Source organism: Tubulanus polymorphus, chromosome 2 (genome assembly GCF_964204645.1).
Source record: "Tubulanus polymorphus chromosome 2, tnTubPoly1.2, whole genome shotgun sequence".
NCBI lineage: Eukaryota > Metazoa > Nemertea > Palaeonemertea > Tubulaniformes > Tubulanidae > Tubulanus > Tubulanus polymorphus.
The window spans coordinates 25,908,256-25,929,055 of NC_134026.1; the positions used below are offsets into that span (position 1 = coordinate 25,908,256).

Below are 20,800 nucleotides of genomic sequence, written 5' to 3' on the forward strand. Positions count from 1 at the left end.
TGGCGGTTGTCAGCATCACAACAACCTACAATCTGCCATCTGTATTGATTACATTGCGACCATGATTTCTGCTGGCGGGGATTCAATCTCGTCGCGAATTATTCGAGCAGAAATCAACAAGGTACGGGGATCTCTGTCAGTTGTGGAAATTAAAAACGCCCGATTGGTTGTTCATACGCTACACGAAAGATTCTGGTCCGAATTGCCAATAAAACGTCGGTGTTAATTGCGCTTGCCGAGTCTACGCGGGTAATAGCCCGCGTATTTTCCAATGGAGCTGACATATTAAGTATCTCTTGCGTTGATACCCATCTCAGTGCGCAGTACCTGATCCGACTGACAATTACTGCTAATTATGATTTGGTGAGAATCGCGCGCTTAACACGATTCAATAGCTCGCACGGAGACCCATAACGGAAAGCGATAGTCGACCGAATTAAGACTACATTAACAGCGTCTTAATTATGCCGCTATTATATTAAATTGCGAAGCGAAGACCCGAGATTGCGGCGTGTTATGAATTTTGAAGAAGCCCGCATTGCAATTTTTATAATTAACGCCATGTACGAAGAATATCATCAATCGTAGAAATTAGCCGACAACGTCATATATTGTATATCAATGCAGCCGATAATTCCTAACTATCTGGACGATGTAGATTTACTTGCGTCTCAGTGTCTGTCTATTTCATGTCACCAGATTTGCAACTAACGAAGCTTACCCGGCGCAAGTGAAGTCATTAATTCAGATCGGCTGGCGTGCTGAGGTTTCCTTAATAATTTCATTACATACGGTTGAGGATTACCACGATTATAAAAGCTCGAGATCTGATTTCCGACTTAGAAACGGTTGTGATTAATAACTACCGCTGTAACGACGGCCGACGGACTCGAGTCGACGCCGTCTTAATTCCCCAGTCACTTGAATATCTCCTTGTTGTTAAGCTCTTCATACGTACACCGCCATGAAATATAAATGTATCTATGATTTGAGAACTGCAACCGTTACAAGATACTCGCATTAGAGCGGGACAGTACAGAGCGTTGGATCTCGAAACCGGCCTAAGCTAATAGTAAATCGAGCTATTTGTTGTACAAAATTTATTAACTAGGAATGATATAAGATCATCCGGTAGATTAAATAAATGGCCACTTGGTGGTAAGTACATACGTAGAAATAGACCAACAATGGGGATTATTTCTGTCGTTCTTGGATCGTTTCGGAAAAGGGTGCCTTCGATAATAGCAGCCGTAAACCGATACTTATACATATAAATATACAGACATAATCATATATAGCAGATTTTGAGTAATCATACATTGCATCCAACAACTTAACGCATACTCAGTCATTATCCCTAGGTAGCTGTTCATTGTTTTTCATATCTTGATGCGTTTTTACTAAGTGTCCTTGGGTTAATTCGACAATTTGAAAACCTGATGTTTTTTGCCGTTGGTGGTATCATCAAAAACAAGTATATAATTTAGTGATATAATCTGAAACCTATATGAAATTCGTATATTGCAGTATTGGTTTTCAGCACTGGTAAATGTAATCATTATTCAGCGTATGTGGAATCGTTGAACATTAGATTTCGAGTAACGATCGATGATAATATAAATGAGCAATTTATTATTACGAACGTCGTGGGTCGGCGAACGGTCCAATTCACAATGTTCAATTCATTAAGATCCCGTGGCAGCTGAAGATTTCTTAAATCCTCACTATAAGGCCAGCCTTTTTCAAATTTATTGAAATGATATTAGAAAAACTATAAGCTTTTTCAAAAGATAAATTACCTAAATGTCGTGCTTAAATGAGTTATTATCTAATAGAGACGGATAAAAAGTTGTTATTCTAGATGATTGTTTGCTGTCGTTGTTGCCATGAAACCATAAGAGACCAGTGTTTTAGATTGTGTTTGAATATAGTTTTTCTGACAGCAATCTATCAAATTTGAAGAAAATCAACGTTGACAGAATTATTGAGTTTTACGTAATAATCGTTTTTCGACGTCTTTGACTGGTTTGGTTTGTGATTGATGCCTTTCCTTGGCAGGCAATTAAAGGGCAATCAACGCCCTGGTATCATTCTGTCTTGCTGAAGATCGATGATCTTTAGATGAATCTTGAGATGGAGAAACGTTTTTCTGAAAATGTTTTCCAAAATCTACGATTGAAAAGAAGGGTTTTCATAATCCTCTGGTCAATGTGTATATAACGGCTCAAATTGTGACAATTCTCTCTGATAACCTTGAAAAAACTATGAGACCTATGGTCGTCTTGTTTCAGATTCAGTGCTTATGAATAATGAAATCCAACCATGGCAGAGCCGAAAGTGCGTTAGGTACCAGAGCCATCTCTTAAATCAACGTTCTTTTTTATTCATACGAGCACAATATAAGGTATCCAGTGACTTTATCGGTAGATGATACCACAAACCTCTGGTTAATATGCTGTCTTTATCTCAGGATATAACATTATATCTAGAATTACGTTCTATTCGCGTTTCCCTACACGTTTACTGATCCCACCAATAAACAGGAGCGCTTCATAAAAAATGCATAGTATCTATTTGCACGGACTTAACGTTCAGAGAATTGTATTTAAGTATATCATTCGTCTGTTGTATCGTTTGTTATGACAGTGGTGTCACTTTTTTGAGATAAACTTTACATACATCTTCTATCTGTATGTGAAAACCTTTGAATAGGAATAAGCTCGAATGATATTCAAAATAATCAAACTCCGCATAACATCACTCATGCAAAATATCAAGATGGCTTATACTAATTTTCATTTGATGCACCTAAATTACCGTGACTGATAGTGTTCACGTGACGTCGTTCATCGTCTGTTCCGCTCTGACACAACCGAGGAGGCGCAATAATCGATGGCGTATTTAATTCGCGACTTGGTTAAAGCTTCACTAATGAATCGAGAGGAAATTATCACAAACGACGCACCATCTGCATCTTGTCATATATATCGTGCACCCCGGTGTTATGGAAATTAGCTCTCTTGCTGAACAGCGTCGTTCTACTTCAAGTTGAGTGAATATTGTCGAATACCTATGTAATAACTTGCTACATTGGTTTAGATATAACCGGAAGGCTACGCAATATTCAATTAATCGTGGCGATTCAAGTCTATTATTCCAGTATATATATACGCAACATTGAAATTAAGTCTTTTGAAGTGCCCTTTCCCTTAATCCCTATAATAAGAATGATTTTCAGAAAATTGTAAGACATTATAAAAGGTGCAATTCACAATATTTCAGTAATTCACCGAATGACAAGCTTTAATGTATTCAATGCATCTTCAGAATTTATGCTAAATTGTTTATTTTGTTTGTTTATTTGTATATATTGATTTATTATTTTAGGTTTGTATCAAATATACATTGATACACGGCTTAGCGAGGTACCGGTTACAAATATTCTCATTGTGGCTCCAATAAGATTCGAATTGCTCTTTAAATTTAATGGCATTCTTATATTGAATGAGAATGACAATTTTATTCTCGACGGATGGTACTTAAATCAGTGATAATGGATCCATCACTGTGGAGCCCCGCGTTCCTACTGGCGCTGTCGTGACGGTCTTCATTATACGAACGAAGAGGGATCCCACTTAACGATGAATAATAACTGAGCAAATGTTCATGCGAAAAAACCGCCGTCGATTCGGCCATTAATAATCCAGCAATTAAATGATGATTAAGGAACCAGCTGCCTCTTTTACCAAGGTGACGACAACGAGAGAATGCTTCAATTAGCTTCATCGCTCGTACAACTGCATTCTCAATTAAACCACGCGATGATCTCGTTACTGCGGCAGACGAGTGGAAAACGTAGTCATATTTGTCGACCGGAAGACCCTTTACATGTTTATCTTAAGCGCCACCATGCGACTAGTTGCTATAACTGTATGGTAATAATCACGTAGAAAACTAAATATAACTCATTTCTATCAATAATTTGATATATATATATTTGTAACCAATGACTGGTAAGTCATTATGAAAGTTAAGATATAGACATGATAGAAATTGGTTAGTCACGAAGCCGCAATATGAAATATAACAAGCGGTTTGTCTTTCTAATATCATAGAACAATATAGAGTATATATATAGATTGAATGGGACGATAATGGATCTCGTCGATACATCAAGAAACGATTAAATAATTAGTTCATGTCTGGTTAAAACTCTCAAGTAAAAAATAGAACATTTTAAGAGTGCGTATGTTGGATTAATTATGTAGGAAATTAGGGCATGTATGTCGTGCTTAAGACTTGTGGCAAGAAGACGGATATATGAAGACAGTGTTTTGGTTAATGATCACTACGGACAATGTCTAAACCGATCTGTTAACGTCGTGTCGAAACAAATTGAGGATATTGCATTAGTACTGGCCGTTTTACCTTGTCCGAACACTTATTTCCCCATCACCGATTTATCTATCGAACTCGTATCCTCGACACACGCAATCGTGACAGAGTTAGGAATCGAGTCTACAGCGTTTTATTAAGTAAGGCAGGTGGGTAATTGATGGATTTCTTCCTTAAACTGTCATTCCGCGTGAGTTGCAGGTGGATGTATGACAGGCGTAAGGCTTCAAATGGATAATATCTGACCACCGCGCACGGAAGTCGTCTAATATCAAAATTACTCAATGCCACATATTTATCAAGCTTCGTCAGATCATAGTCGAATAACATAAGTAAGCTGCACACGTCGTCCGGACACATCTCCAAATTAGGCCTCGGTCGTTTCGGATCTACGTGGGGGGATGCTTAAATCATAAAACATATAACCGAGCCTATCACACGCCCCGTCGTGACTGGGGGCATCAAAGAGCAAAATTAACCGTCAGAGTATCATCCGAAACACGGAATGGTTGCGATCGCGTCATCAACACCGTCACTAATAACACGGTGTCCATCTATACGAGTCGATCTAATTGGCTTCAGTGAGCACGTTTGACTTGCAGCATTCCAATACCCAAGTCATTAACGCGTTCTCGGTGTGCCTTTAATCATTTGTGACTAACGTTTTGATCCAATTACGACGAGTAGCCGTAATATCGATCTGAGGCTAGTGGGGACCTTTCAAGTTCTAATAGCACGATTTGAAAGGGAAAACTCGGTGCTAAAGACAGTTCAATTAAGCATGGAATTGCACGATTCAGCTGGTAATGAGGGCTCCCGGCAACAGCGCGTCAATCGTGGGCTCCCGTAAATCGGTCGCATAGCCTCTCTTCCGCACTGTAATTACCTTCATTGCAGGAGACTACAACACTGTGTCTTGGGGCTAACATAACCAGCCTACAAGCGTCAACTCATTATGTCTTGGGTGCGCTTGTTTTCTATAATATTGTGCATAGACTGAAGTTTTTCCGCGAACACGAATGGTCCATCTGTTTGTCTGTCTTATAACATGTGTTTAGTCATTTAATGTGTAAGCGATATTTAAAAAAGAAAACGAATTCAAACAACGTGTGGTAATCATCTAATTAATATCTTGTAAACCCTAAGCAAAAATAACAGCTATGTTGTATTTTTACAGCTTGTATATTAAGTTTTAGTACTGGATATAAACCTATGGCGATCAATGATTAACTAATCAAACTTTATTTGAAATATTTGTCGTCTCCCCGGAGTGAAATTCAAATGATTGTCGTTCATGTCACATTTTGAGCACTCGGTTTGTATTCCACCTGCGCGATGGCTTTTATTATTCAGCATGTAGCCCATTAACCGATGGCACCTTCCCTAGTCTCCGTTTAACACGGGATATAATCAATTCCACGTAATGAATATTGCATATTTTATCCCTTGTGTCGGGTTTATTGAAAGCAACGGCGCTTATATCATTTATTGTCTTCGCCAATACGTACCGTTAGAAAGCACCGGTTTGGTTTCACAACAAATCTGCGATAATCGAATTTTGTGATAGACCATGTACTGAGTATAGAGGAATCATCGATTACTGGCAAATGTGGTCCATAAAAAACATCTCAAGTCGATATTGCATATTTGGCGGATCAGTATAACTTTAATGATTTTGTCCAACAGTCGTCTTGCTACGATGTGTAAACTATTTATATTCATAACGCTGTATATTATCCACATAGTGACGAATATGATATAAAGAAAAAACAAAGCAATGTTTAGAAATTATGGAATTTTCTTAGGAAATTTGTAATATCTTTTAATCAGCATTATGAAAGTCAATCATTATGAAATCTACATTAATCGATTTTTCCAATCTAGGTATCTGAATGTTTTCCGTCGCTGGGCTTAAGTCGACTTTCCAGATGGGCAATTCGCGCTTTCGTTTCTCGGAGCTTCTGAGTTAGGATCAACTTCTCAAACTGCAAGAAAACATGTCAGGATGTAGATAAGCGCTGAGCTTTTAACTAAGTCGATTAAGGCGCAAATCTCAACAAAGACTACCTCCTCCGATTGCTGTAACGATTTAATTTCAGCATCCTTCTGGCTAATTTTCACGAGCAGATTAACGATTTCCTCTTCCATCATTTCCATCTGAAATTTCAACAATTCAAGGATAAAAGAAGCATGCGCATATACACCCGTGGACTGGCTATAGGCCTACGTATATTCATATTCTTACTGTTGTCTCGTCAAATTCCTTAGTGAGCCTCATCCGCTTTGCGGGAGAGGTTGCAGGGATTTCCCCTTCAACAAACTGTAAGGAAAATACATTCCAGATAACTAACAGCTAACAGCATCTGACACAAATAACCCGTTCGGGTCTTTCACGATTCTGTTTATTCAGCTAAAAAGATTTTATCAAATCAATAGTTAAGGCTCGGCTAACCTTATCAAAGAACCTTTTCCTGTTACCAATACCAGCGCTTTCAACCCCGGGTTGGTAATTGCTGGTAATCTGGAAAGGGGATATCAGAATTCTTGGTCTTGACGAAGCAGCGATGACATCTGTATTTGAGGAGGATGGCGAGGATACTGGCCTTTGGGAATTGATGGAAGTTTTCTTCAATGTTAGGCCTTGTGGTAGGTCTACTAGTCGCTTCTTATGTTGTGTCGTCTCATGCGTCGGTCCTTTTAGTTGTTTTGTTGATACAGGTGCCTTCGGTGGAGGCCAGTATTTGGTGAAACTAAATATCTTGCTCTCTTCGGAATATTTCAGTTCCACAAGAAAACGGTTTAACTAAAAAAAGAAGTTCTAATGATATCACATTGTGTATTTATCAACATTGAAAGCGACGAAGAATCTTTGTTAATGGGCGTTACCTTATAGACGTCTATATTCTTTTGATTTAGGCGAACGCCAAATTTTAGGGAGTTAAAATCAAGGCACTGTGAATAAATGAATACGGTTAATGTTTATAACACTAAAGTTCGAGATTTGCTCAACATTAACGTACCGTATGCCATCGTTGTGATACCGTATATATCACAGTTATCGAAATGGAATCTATACTTACTTTATTTTTGAAAATAAAATGGGTCACGGAATGACGAGATTTCATATGATTTACCAAGAAATTATCTTCAGTCGAAGTTATACCGCATATCGTGCACTTGTCATCAAATGATCCGTGGATTTTCAGGTGTTCTTTGTGGTTTTTGGATACCCGCTTCGATTTCACGACGGTCCGACAGAAAATGCAGTATCTAGTAGCAGGCATGGCTGCGTATATCGTATGAGACTATAGTGTTGCGTCGAAATTGAATTTCAGTCTGGCGCATACAGTGCATCGGGGTGGAACTACGCGACCAGCAAATAATGACACTTATTATGATGCGTATATTGTATAGTCTCTTTCAAACAGTAAAACCAGGTTAATTCTCATCAGATAAATCGTCACTTAAAACCATTGGTGAAACTATGTCCGTGTTGTGGCGATCTAGAATCGCCAGTAACTTACATAAATAGAAAGATGAAATCCGAAGTTTCCATAAAGCTAATGTTTTAATACTGATACGACGTTTCGACTATAACATAACAGTCATCCCTGAAGATAACTATTAGGATATATAGTGGAAATGCCGATTTTTTCGGACTTCATCTTTCTCGTTATTTAGTTAGTGGTGATTAGATCGTCATTATCTTTAGTATCATTGTACAGTTTACGTATTTTCCAATTCAATTTACTAAGTCGCCATATCATTGCCGTTAACGAATGATCAGGCTGTACTGACTAAACGGAGTTCGACTGTTTTTCCTTTATTCACAAATGCACCTCAAGTATAGTAAAGTTGCACATTGTACATGTTAAATTTCATAAATCAATAATCAATCAAATTTCTCATGTTTTACGGCTGGATGTATGGACCTCGATGCAAGCTGTTTCTCGAGTGCCTCAACCTGCTTCTCAGCTTCTTTCAACTTTCTGATTAGAACGTTTTTCTGAAACTAAAGATTCCAGAAAAACTTAAAATATGGTATGGCAGTCATTGTATTAAAGAAAGATGATATCAAAATTAAAGTACCCTTTCAATTTGTTGAATCGATCGAAAGTGAGCATCTTTATGTTTGAGGATCAACTGCAATGACCTTTTTTCTATTTGCAACTGCATCGCCTGTAAGTATTGTCATCATCTTCACTTACGTTTTCCGCACTTCAGAATACGAGATTAAAAACGATTGTTGTTTTCACATGATAGATAAGGCCCTACCTTGTCTGGAAAAACCGATGTTGGGTCGCCGGTAGTTTCTAACTGAAGAAAAGATTTAACTCTTGAAAATCTCATATACTTATGGTATTTTATCAACGATCCACTGATTGGTCCACTAATAAACTGACTATCGTTTGTACGCGGCCCGCGACTCGGTCGACCTACCTGCGAATTGACGGATGTTGTAGCCACGAAAGCCAACGCCTCGGCATCTATTTTGTGAATTTCCTGGAGATGCTGCTTCAGAGAGCACGCCTTTTCAAATATTTTCGTGCATACGACACACCGGAAACAATCGGGCATGGCGATATATCCAATCTTTCTACTTGCGTTCACCTCTTCTGACAGAAACTCGAATATTGATCCTAGCCTTGACAATGCGGACACTAACTTATTCAACCACTGTGTCTCTAACCTAACTCGTTAAAATGCTGAGCGACGTCGCGCGTGGATACCGAGGTCGAACAATGATATTCGAACGACTGCAACTAAATGCGATAACACAGATTTCTATACGAAAATGAATACGATAACACAGATTTCTATACGAAAAACACGATTTATTATAATTTACTATAAAATAAATACGTTTGAAAAAACATCAATATAAACAGATGAATACAAAATTCACTTTTGATAAATGAATAAGAACTTGAATCGAAATACCGTATGTAAAGATCTGACATCTTTGATGAAACCAATAAATATAAATATAAAAGTTAAAAGTTATTGTAGGCGCTTGTTGATGGTGGTAGAGTTTGTTCAAGAGTTGAACGGATCGTTCTCAACGCATCGTGTTTTTCTTGCCACTGGTTTTCGTCATCAATTGAGATTGGAACAGGGGCTGCAGTGAGGATTCTACGGACTCCTGGTGCTCCGACGGACTTTGATCGGGCATGGTGTACTCTGCTATCACTGCTCCTCGGTGTGGATCTCATTACACGTGTCGTGTATATGGGCTGTGAATATTGCTGTTGTTCTTCGACCTGGCATACAGCAACGTACTGAATGGGCGTTTTTTGATGGTATTGGGGTTGGATTGAGTTTAGTTCAGCTTGCAGTTGGTTGATTTTTTCCTCGAGTAAACGTATCTGGTTATCCTGAAATAAACACTACTTAAATTCTGATGGCCACGAAAGGATGATTAACTGCGGAATTTTTGAATATGATAATCTTTAGTTTTACCTTGCTCATCAATTCACTGACGCGAGATCTTATTTGTCTTTCAAGGATACCGACATGCTCTCGGCAGGTTTTCAATTCCTGCTCGGTACGAATCGTCTGGAACAGGACATAAAGCAACAATTAATCTTCAAGATGGTCTACTGATGCATAACTTTCTATGGAACAGTTTTACTTACCCGATCGCTTGTCCTCAGGGCTTTTATTTCATTTTCTCGTCTTTGTAGAAGTATTGAAGTATTCTTAATTTCACTCTCTAGTCTAGCAATCTTAAGATAAAAGTTTAAAAAATTTACATTTGACTGTAACATTGAGTTTGAAATATGAAATATATGATAGTCAATAAATCATATTTACCCTATCCAGTTCAGATTGGGCATTCATCAGTTGGTTTTCCAATGATTCAATTTTCTCAATATCTGAGGGCAGTGATCTATATTCAACTACAGTTTCTACTGGACGTGATTCTAAGGTTTTAATATCCTCCTCCAATAGAGCAATCTAAATTTGTAAAGGAAATACATTTAGTTAGATACCATATGTAAACCTTCTTAATTTGTACACGATATCACTAATCATCAGATTATTCATAGCCTTGGCCAATAGATATATACCTTATTGAGTAGATTTGAAATGGTAACCTGCGCTTTCTTCAAATCATCTTCGAGTTCTTCTATCTGTAAGAGAATACAGAAAAATAATCTACCATTCATTATTTCCATCCTTTTATATACACATCTTCAGTTTTAAACCGATATACGAATGTAATCCCAATATTTTAAATCATATTCAAAATATGTTAGAAATCATTTTGTAATTAAAGGAAAACTTACTCTCATTAGATCAGTGTCGACCGAACGAAATTCTATTTCTGGTTCCTTCGATTGCACTAATTCTAATTCGGCCTTTATCTTTTCGAGTTCAGTTTCTAATTCGCTTATCTTTAATAATGGAAACAAAGAAATCATTAAAAGTATCAGTATTTTGATTGTGTAATATGACATTGTCATTCAACAAACTGAACGTACCTTTACTAGATCAGCCGATGAACTTTTTTCAACAATTCGATACACGACTTCAGCTGATTTTGATTTTTGTTCAGCTAACTCCTCTTTAACCACTTCAAGTTCAGATTTAAGCTGTGCAATCTAGAAATCATCATCATTAACGATTGATAAATAGACTATCAATGATTATATAATATCAAAAATTTCGGTAATCGATGAACTAGAAAATAAAATCTGGTTACCTTTTCGACATCAGCCTCAAGAGATTCCACCACCGGATCAACAGTTTGCAGTTCAACTAATGTTTCCTGCGTTTGTAAAATCTGAGAATGAAAAATTTGAAACAATCACTGAAATTTTGTGATCGTTCAATACGAAAAGATTTAAAGTAACGGGGTTTTGTTTATTTTACCTGGTCAGTATCACTATTCTTTTCATCTTTAATCTCTCCATCTTCATCCTTTAATCCATAAAAGAACAACAGTTTAATTTGACAATAACGATCTTTAGAATAGACGTTCGATGTAGGTGATATTTTCGTTTGTTCGACAATTTACTAGTATTGACTAAATTTCGAAACTTATATGAATAGCTATGATAGATTTATATACACCTACGCCTACCTCATCTACAAAAGTCTCATCTGGACTCGATTCGACGATCTTGACCTTTTCTACAGTGACTATTTCGGTTTCTACTACTTCGACTGATTCTGCAGGTTCAATAATGTCAACTTCATATGTTTCATTTGAGTCGATGTTTTCCTCTGTTTCATTCGCATCATCCTTTTCGATTTCGTCAACCATCGATTCGACAACCTCAACTGACTCCACGTTTTTGACTACTTCTATGACAGCATCTTCAGTATCAACAGTGTCTTCACCTTCCTCTTCAATAGTTGTCTCTTTTTTATGTTTAATGGTAACATCTTGTTCGTTGCCATTGAGGCATTCCAATAATTTGATCATATCGTTGACCTTGACGGAGCTCTAAAAGCGAATTAATACATAAAATGATTTGGTGGACAATTCGTGTAGCTTTAAGAAATTCTTAATGCCTGACATTATTTACCACAGCAACTTTATGGGGTGCGATTTCTTCAATGAATTCATCCTCTTCCACTGTTACTACATCGGCAACTGGAGCAGATTCGACGCCAATTTTGTGAACTGCCGCGATTTCATCATCAACATTTACTTCCAAGGAATCGACATTGTCGATTGAATCGTGGCTCAGCTGTTTTGTCACGGTCACTAGTTCTGTCTCGAGTTCGTTTATCTTAAGAACAAAACATGTTGGAATTAGAATGGTTTGTTTTACGGCGAGCTAATTCATGAATAACAGTAGAATTACCTTCTCCAAGTCTATTTGAAGAGAATCTACGTCATCTTGCTCTAGCTCAATCCTCTTGATCAATTGTGCATTCTGTATTAAAAGAATAAAATCTAATGACTGAAACGAATATGAAACGCTCAATAAAATCTCAATAAAATCAAATGTTTTACCATGCTAGATAACAGAAAACAGTTTCATTTTTTTCTCATATCATGAATGAAACTGTTCTGTTATCTTATGAACTTCCTAACGCGAAAATGTGGAATGTCGTGTATAAATTAAGACTCACTAACCTCTCTCTTAAGTTTCTCCAGCTCAACAGCCTTAGCCTCTAGCTGTCTGTCATGAGTCGATTGCCTGCTCGTAATAATCTTCATTTCAGCTTCTAGTTTGCCGTTCAAAGCCTCTATCTCACTACTCTTTTCCTTGAGTTGATTTTCCAGAAAGACAATACGTTCGGATTTCTCTTGTAGTTCTATATCCAATTCTGCTTGTACTGACTCGTACTTGCTTATTTCTTCGTCTTTTCTACGCATATCACTTTTCAGGTCGTTGATGCTTTTTGCGGCGTCCTTTTCAACTCGGCCAACACGGACTTGGAGCTCTAGTTTCTCGGAACGCAAATTCCTAATTTGGCCTTCGAGTTCTGTTACTCGCTTTTCACCTTAAATAGTAGAAAAAGGGTTAACAACATCAAATCAGCTGCCTTTTTTAATTTGCAACGCAAACAAGTCTTTGTGAATTACCATTTTCTGCACGATTGACGATCTCTTTCATTTCATCGAGTACTGATGTCTTTTTTCGCACTGGTTCGGAAACGTAAGGTGAAGGTGGAGCACTAGAAACCCGCGATACAGCTGATGACGTAATTGGTTGCTCCTCGATCTTAGTTGCTACTCTGAAATTGAAATTAATGTTACACACACACATTGTACAAATAGCTGATTGATAAGTTGAAATTAGAAAGAATACAATTCTCGACATATAAACCTACTTTCCCTTAGTCTTCGAATTTGGTAGCAAGACTCGATTTCCAGATGTTGTGATAACCCATTTTTGGGCTGGTTCTCCCCCTTCGATAATTGATGATCTTGCGCTCAATGTGTCTGAGCCATAATCTGATGTGGGAGCTTTATTCAATGATGAAGTACTTTGGCTCCTGTAGATTACTTCACTGTTCATCGGATAGATACTTTTTGGTGCACTATTCAACGATGAACTTGACGAAGCAAAAACTCTTTCTTGTAAATAACCTCCATTAGCAGTCCTGGAACTTGTGTCTGCGCTGGATGTATGCATACCTTTCGGTGGGTTGGAAACGATTCTTCGGGAAATGACTCTTTTACCATTGAAATATTCAGGCGATTCTGATGCAGTACTACTGACTTGAGTTTCGCCAGCTGTGTAAGTCTGCTGTGTATTTGGTGCGGCACCGTTGAGAGTAGAACGACTTGATGAATACGTCATATATCGTGTACCATTGCCGTCTAAAATATCATATCGAGGAACAAAATTTTTTAATTTTTTTTTGATCGACAAAATGTTCATAGTCAAATATTTGATTGTTGAGTCAATACAATGAGTACAGGTTCAATTCATACCTTGAATACGTTTTTCGTTAGTTGACATGTTTGACTTTTTTTCGCAAAAATTACCAGTATTCTGAAATTAAATGAGGTAAATCGTAGTTCAAACTACATACCATCTCATTCCTAAAACCAACAGTAAGAACCACACTAAAATGTCTTACACCTTAACTAAGACGTAGTTGACATTTCGAAAAACACTTTCCTCTTGACATAAACATTATTATGACTTTCTTATGAATATAAGAGCTACGTACCGATCCGATGTCTATAGAGAAATCTCTCTTGTTAACTAATAGTCCAATTGCTGAATGTAACGGATTGTATGAGCTGTGATATTTATATGTTCGATGGTCGGTTACTGGGTAATTTATTGTACAACTAATTACTCTCCGTTTTGTTTATGGCCTAATACTTGGCAGGTCTGGGCTTTGGCCGGCCATGCCCTGTCAAGGTACACGCATAATCGAGTTTTAGAATTTCTTAAGGGGATTATAATCGTAATCATTTATGAAATCCATGACCTGTCCGGACAGACTTTGACCCAATTGAATGGCTATGATTTCTTAATCCTCTGTAGGCGATATAAAATTCTCACTGTACAAATCCTCTCGGAAATTTCATCTGTTAATTACTGTTCTAGAAGAAATTCGTAGAAACTCGTAACGTCCATGGAAAACCATCCGTCCGTAACGCCATTTAAAAATCTAATTAAGCTTTCTGCAAGAACGTCTCTGCACGACGTTTAAAGTAAACAATTTGAAGTTTTATCAATGGCTGTGGTATCAATACGCTGTGCCTCTTTGGGTTGTAACTCTTTCAAAAATTCTGACTAAAAGACTACTTAGATAAAGCCGTCAGATCCTAATATGAAATTCAAATGCGTAACCAACATGCAGTGCCTTCATACTATAATATTGGATGGTATTTCTGTGCGTTATTCGTATTGTGGTTAAGGTTTAGAAAGAAACCCTCGGATTTCTTTTCCGTTAGCGGCCTGTTTATGTGAAACTTCCAGTCAGTCTCAATAACGTCTAATTGGTGAATCAGACAGAAAATTTGATTGAACCGAACGAACAACCGGGGAACTGGTGGCGCCGAAAATTCTAGTAGCTATGGTAACGTTCACGGGCGCTTCTTCGGGGCTATTAGTATATATTACAATTAAATTTATTTTATAACTCATTTATTTTATTTTATAACGTTGTACAAATTGGTCTGATGGGAAATATAATTTTACAAAAAAATTACCAGGTGTAGCTGGCGGAATAGTAGTAGAATAGTAGTAAGTTAGTATCAAGTATTGTAATTAGTTTGAAATGATTTTCTGGTGATCAAATAGACTGGCTTGACTTATACGTAGTAGTAACAATTTTGTATTGGAGTTTAATTTGATTAATCGATGCATTTTTCATTAATATCACAATATCAAAAATTTTGAATTACTCTTTGATGTTATCTGATTGCGATGTGTCATAATATGAAAGATATTCTAGATGTTCTAAGTTATCAATCTAGTTTTTTGTCAGTTCGATGTATCATAATTTCATTATCATTCAATTCAAATTTCATCTTTTATCGTCTATGTTTGTTTTTTTCCAACATACTGTGCCTTGCAAAACTTCTGAAACAGCTTATTCCATAGATATTTCATGGATTGCCTTCGTCATGCCGTGTTGCTTCTGCTTTGTAATGTTTGATTGTTTTAAGATCCACTTTCTGAATTTCAAAAATATCCGGATGCATGTTCAGAAATGGTATACACTGTACTGAATTAAAGAAATCTCTCTTTCTTCTATTTCAATAAAACATTTATTAACTCTTAATTTATGAGGAGAGAATCCCACAATGATATCATTGTGGGATTCTCTCCTCATCGCGTCAACACGGATATTGTGTTCTACCTATCGTGAACTCTTAATTTACCTTGAATATGATAATAGTATTGAAACGGTGATTTGTCAGTCTTCTTGATTTTTATCACAATGTAACTTTTTTCACTTTATCATATGATTACTGTGCTTTTCGAACCTTGAGGTATTTGCTTTGGTCTGTTTATGTGCAATCAGACCTATCTAGACAATATCGTTGTAACACGAGTTGTAACTGATGCAGATGTACAATGAATAAAATGGCGGTTAAGTTGCTTAAACAATTATCACCTTTATTCACAAAGTAGTATCAGTTTTAAGTTCAATTCATCATTCTCAACACTGTATTTTATGATATTTGTACATAATGAAATTCCAGATGGTATCGTTGAATCTCGTATTTTATTTCATATTAGGATGTTTGAAACCTCTCAGATTGCATCTCGGACGTTAAATTTTTCAAATTTTTGCCATACATCCAAATATCGACTTCGCAGCGTTGGCATCATGATGTGTCAGAAAACTCATCATCGCTCCTAAGGGTCCGGTATCGCTACCCGAACTTGCTTTGTCCACCAGTTCGGGGATTGGTTTAGCTTAGTGAGTTCGAATCCCTTGACTTGAAGATGCAGCAAACTGCCCTTTCCAATATAGAATGCAGTTACAATTTGTCCGTGGATCCGACCTTGCTCTCCTCGTATGCTTGTCTGCCACAATTTCATGTATCAGAAACTAACAACATTTACATTTACAAAGAATGAGAAATCAAATCCAAAGCGTAATTTCAGCAGCAGAAGATCAGAAGCGAATAAAACTAGAATATATTGCATTATCCAGTATTCATTTTATTTCAATACAAGACTATCCTATGCATCAGTTTAGATATTTTCATAACTAAGCGACTGACATAAAAATCAAAATAGCCTAAATATATTAATTTCTCCAATTCTGATCGTAATACGAATCAATGTTTAGAAAGTTAATTTTCTGTCCAATCGCAATACTGTTAGGTGTAAAGATGCCATTGTATGAAAATAGTGTAAATTTAAAAAGACCACAATAAAAAATAAACTAGTTCAAGGCCACATCTTTTTAAAACACGAAACAAAATACATTACGAAAAATAAATATTTTAAGGAAACAATATTGTACAAAATGTATAATATCGTTCCTATTCTTGTAATTCCATTATGTAACAGCGAAAATGGGAAAGTTTTCCTCTGCGAAAAGTCATATTAGTTTAATTACAGTAACTCCTAAATATACAATTCTATATTCTAAAAAGCCAATATGATAAGCATATCGCACAAATTCGCTTATAATTTTCAAATCTAATTTTACAATAATTTCTATTAATATATATACTGAGATAAAATCTATCAAACGAATAACTTTTCACGCGAAGTGTTCACAGCCATAGTACTTCAATTAGTTGTCTGCAAAGAAATTTTGATGATTTTTCGTCAAACGCATCATTCAGAATTTAAATCGAATGCGATATTGAACCATTTCGCATATGATTTAATACTTACAGTAAGAATGAGAGTAGGCTCGGCTGGTACTAGCACTGCGAGTAGCCGCTCCTCTGGATGAAGTTGAAGATTGTCTACAAAAAAAATCCAATATGATCGTTTTTGACATAAGAAAATGACACAGCATTACAATCAATTAATTAATGCGAAAACAATTACCTGCTGCCATGGGAGGTACTTGTTGCGCCGAAGAGTGGCCCTACCTCGTAAGAGGTGCTGGTTACTACAGTGGGGGATTTGTAGCTGGATACTTTGCGTGTCTCAGTAATTGATGGTGCAGATTCGTAGGTTGTCGAGTACGTGAGAGTTGGGGCAGATTCAAAGTATGATGTAGATGAAGATTGAACTGATTCATCGATGTAAGGTGACGAGGACGAACCGTAGCTTGAAACTTTGCGGGTCTCAGTAATGGTCGGTGCAGATTCGTAGCTAGAGACTTTGCGGGTCTCAGTAATGGTCGGTGCAGATTCGTAGCTAGATACTTTGCGGGTCTCAGTAATGGTCGGTGCAGATTCGTAGCTAGAGACTGTGCGGGTCTCAGTAATGGTCGGTGCAGATTCGTAGCTGGAAACTTTGCGGGTCTCAGAATATGCCGGTGCAGATTCGTAGCTTGAAATTCGTCGCGGGGAAGACTCTTCGTAGGTAGAGATTTTACGTGTTTCGGAATATCTCGGGGAAGATTCAACGTAGGTTGTCTGAACTGGCTGAACAACTTCTACGTGTTGTGTTTGTCTAAATTCACATAAGATTATAAACCGTCAGAAATACGATCAGTGATGCTTGAAGGGATAGAAATTTCGGTGTTGTTCTTACCTAACAGTCACAAGTTCTCCTTCCAATCGTCTTACTTCCTTTTCCAAGAAGGCAATCTATAAAATAATACATGAAGAATAGGATTTTATGAATTGATTACACAAGAAACGAACGTTGATGTATTGTTTAAGTGACCGTGACAATATTTACCCTCTCAATATCTACAGCTGACGTTTTTTCAACGTATTCTGTTTTGTACTCAACACGAGGAGGGGTACTCTTGAGCAGTTCAATTTCACGTTCAAGTCTGGAAATCTACAATATATGATTGACATTCTTTATTGTTCATCATATTATGATCCTTTTGAAAGAAATCGTTGTTTTTATAACTAACCAATGAAATATCCTCTTGCGCTCGTTTCTCAACCTCAACGTATTCGGTCTTGGTTTCCACACGTGCTGGGATATTTCTCATTCGCTCCACTTCTCGTTCGAGATACAAAATCTGAAACAAATCAGGGTTTCACTTACGCTCGTAAGATGACACGATTTCGTGGTGCATACACCACACAAGCCTTTAACCTTACCCTGTCAGCATCGTGTTGTGATCGCTTCTCGACTTCAACGTACTCGGTCTTGATCTCAACCTTTGGTGGTGTATTGCGGAAAGTCTGAATTTCCTTTTCCAAACGTTCGATCTGAAAATAGCGGTAATCTTGAGGTCTCGATCGTTCAATTAACATAACAAAATCAAATCAAATCAAAATCCATTCTTACCATAAAGATGTCATCCTGACTACGCTTTTCAACCTCAACATATTCAGTCTTGTACTCGACACGTGGTGGTGTGTTTCTCAATCGTTCGAGCTCTCGTTCTTGGAATGCGATCTGAAAATTGATAACATAAACTACTGAAGCATCATTCTCTGGTTCAGGTCTTTTGAGTTGTGGGACATTTTTAGTTCCGAAAATATATGTACCTTGTCGACATCAGCTTGCATTCTCTTTTCAACTTCTACTTCAATGTATTCGGTCTGTACTTCAACTTTGGGAGGGATGTTTCTCAGTCTGTTAGTTTCCTTTTCTAAGAATGAAATCTGTAAAAAGAATGTTAACTATTTTTGTTTCTCTCCTCATAGTTGACAAGATGAATGCGGTATATTATTATTTAGTTACCCTGTCAATGTCAGTCTGCATGCGTTTCTCGACCTCAACATATTCGGTCTTGATTTCAACGCGCGGTGGAATGTTCCTGATACGTTGTACCTCCTTTTCAAGGAAGTTTATCTTTTTGGAAGAGAGAAATAAATTATGGATTATCGAATTTTGATATATCGAAATGTATTTCTAAATATAGTATTTTAAGACATTTACCCTGTCAATGTCAGTTTGCATACGTTTCTCAACCTCAACATATTCAGTCTTGATTTCTACACGTGGTGGGACATTTCTGATACGTTGAATATCTTTCTCAAGGAAAGCAATCTGTAACAGATAGATGCATAAATATCAAATAAAAGCTAAGACTATGGTACCAGTAGTTCTGTTTTTTCTTGAGATACTTACCCTGTCAATGTCAGTCTGCATGCGTTTCTCAACCTCAACATATTCAGTCTTGATTTCTACACGGGGTGGGATATTTCTGATACGTTCAATATCACGTTCAAGGAATGCAATCTACAATACGAAAGTGGAAAGTGGTTAATCATTTAATCGAACTAATGTGGGTTATTGGGAATTGGATTAACATTTCATAAGCGACATAAGATCTTACCCTGTCAATATCGTTTTGCATACGTTTCTCAACCTCAACATATTCAGTCTGGATTTCCACACGTGGTGGAATGTTTCTGATTCTTTCAATATCTTTTTCCAAGAAAGCGATCTGTAAAAATAATACATTACCATAGCAATATCTACAAATAAAAATTGACAACATGGTTTCACAGTTTCCAGAACGGTGAAAAATACCCTATCAATGTCAGTTTGCATGCGCTTTTCAACCTCAACATATTCAGTCTTGATTTCTACACGTGGTGGGATATTTCTGATACGTTGAATTTCTTTCTCAAGGAAAGCAATCTGTAACAGATAGATGCATAAATATCAAATAAAAGCGAAGACTATTGTACCAGTAGTTCTGTTTTTTGTCCTGAAATCCTTACCCTGTCAATGTCAGTTTGCATACGTTTCTCAACCTCAACATATTCAGTCTTGATTTCTACACGGGGTGGGATATTTCTGACACGTTCAATATCACGTTCAAGGAATGCAATCTACAATACGAAAGTGGAAAATTGCCAACCATTTGATCAAACTAACATTTGCTCAAACATGTACCTGTGGTTTACTGGGAATTGGATTTATATTTCATATGCAAAATAAGATCTTACCCTGTCAATATCGTTTTGCATACGCTTCTCAACCTCAACATATTCAGTCTGGATTTCTACCCGTGGTGGGATATTTCTGATTCTTTCAATATCTTTTTCCAAGAAAGCGATCTGTAAAAATAATTGAATTACTACAGCAATATTAAAATTGACAGTATGGTTTCACAGTTTCCAGAACGGTTAAAATTACCCTATCAATGTCAGTTTGCATGCGTTTCTCAACCTCAACATATTCAGTCTTGATTTCTACACGAGGTGGGATATTTCGTACGCGTGTAATTTCATTTTCAAGATGAGTAATCTGTTATCAAAATAAAAAAGTAATAAAATCCAATTTAGAGTAGGAAATGTTTGAAAAGTTTGTGACGCATACCATTCGCTAGCTTACCCTGTCGATATCAGTTAGCATACGTTTTTCAACTTCAACATATTCAGTCTTGATTTCTACGCGAGGTGGAATGTTTCTGATTC

General features: G+C 37.0%; 2 protein-coding genes across 3 annotated transcripts; both read right to left on the bottom strand.

Annotated features, from left to right (window-relative positions):
• Positions 1–6,225: 6,225 nt before the first annotated feature.
• On the bottom strand, positions 6,226–7,772 carry LOC141900319 (uncharacterized). Of its 2 annotated transcripts, none has more exons than XM_074787151.1 (6): positions 7,530–7,772; positions 7,282–7,347; positions 6,848–7,198; positions 6,641–6,715; positions 6,463–6,552; positions 6,226–6,380 (listed from the first exon to the last, which is right to left on the bottom strand). In XM_074787151.1, exons 1-6 carry the CDS (start codon positions 7,677–7,679, stop codon positions 6,276–6,278), a joined length of 837 nt encoding a protein of 278 aa, XP_074643252.1. In that variant the 5' UTR covers positions 7,680–7,772; the 3' UTR covers positions 6,226–6,275. The 2 variants fall into 2 exon arrangements, with proteins under 2 accessions (XP_074643252.1, XP_074643251.1); XM_074787150.1 differs by having other exon boundaries at positions 7,476–7,772.
• Positions 7,773–8,202: 430 nt separating this feature from the next.
• On the bottom strand, positions 8,203–9,096 carry LOC141900418 (uncharacterized). Its single transcript, XM_074787308.1, has 4 exons — positions 8,836–9,096; positions 8,671–8,712; positions 8,485–8,574; positions 8,203–8,407 (listed from the first exon to the last, which is right to left on the bottom strand). Exons 1-4 carry the CDS (start codon positions 8,971–8,973, stop codon positions 8,288–8,290), a joined length of 390 nt encoding a protein of 129 aa, XP_074643409.1. The 5' UTR covers positions 8,974–9,096; the 3' UTR covers positions 8,203–8,287.
• Positions 9,097–20,800: the final 11,704 nt, after the last annotated feature.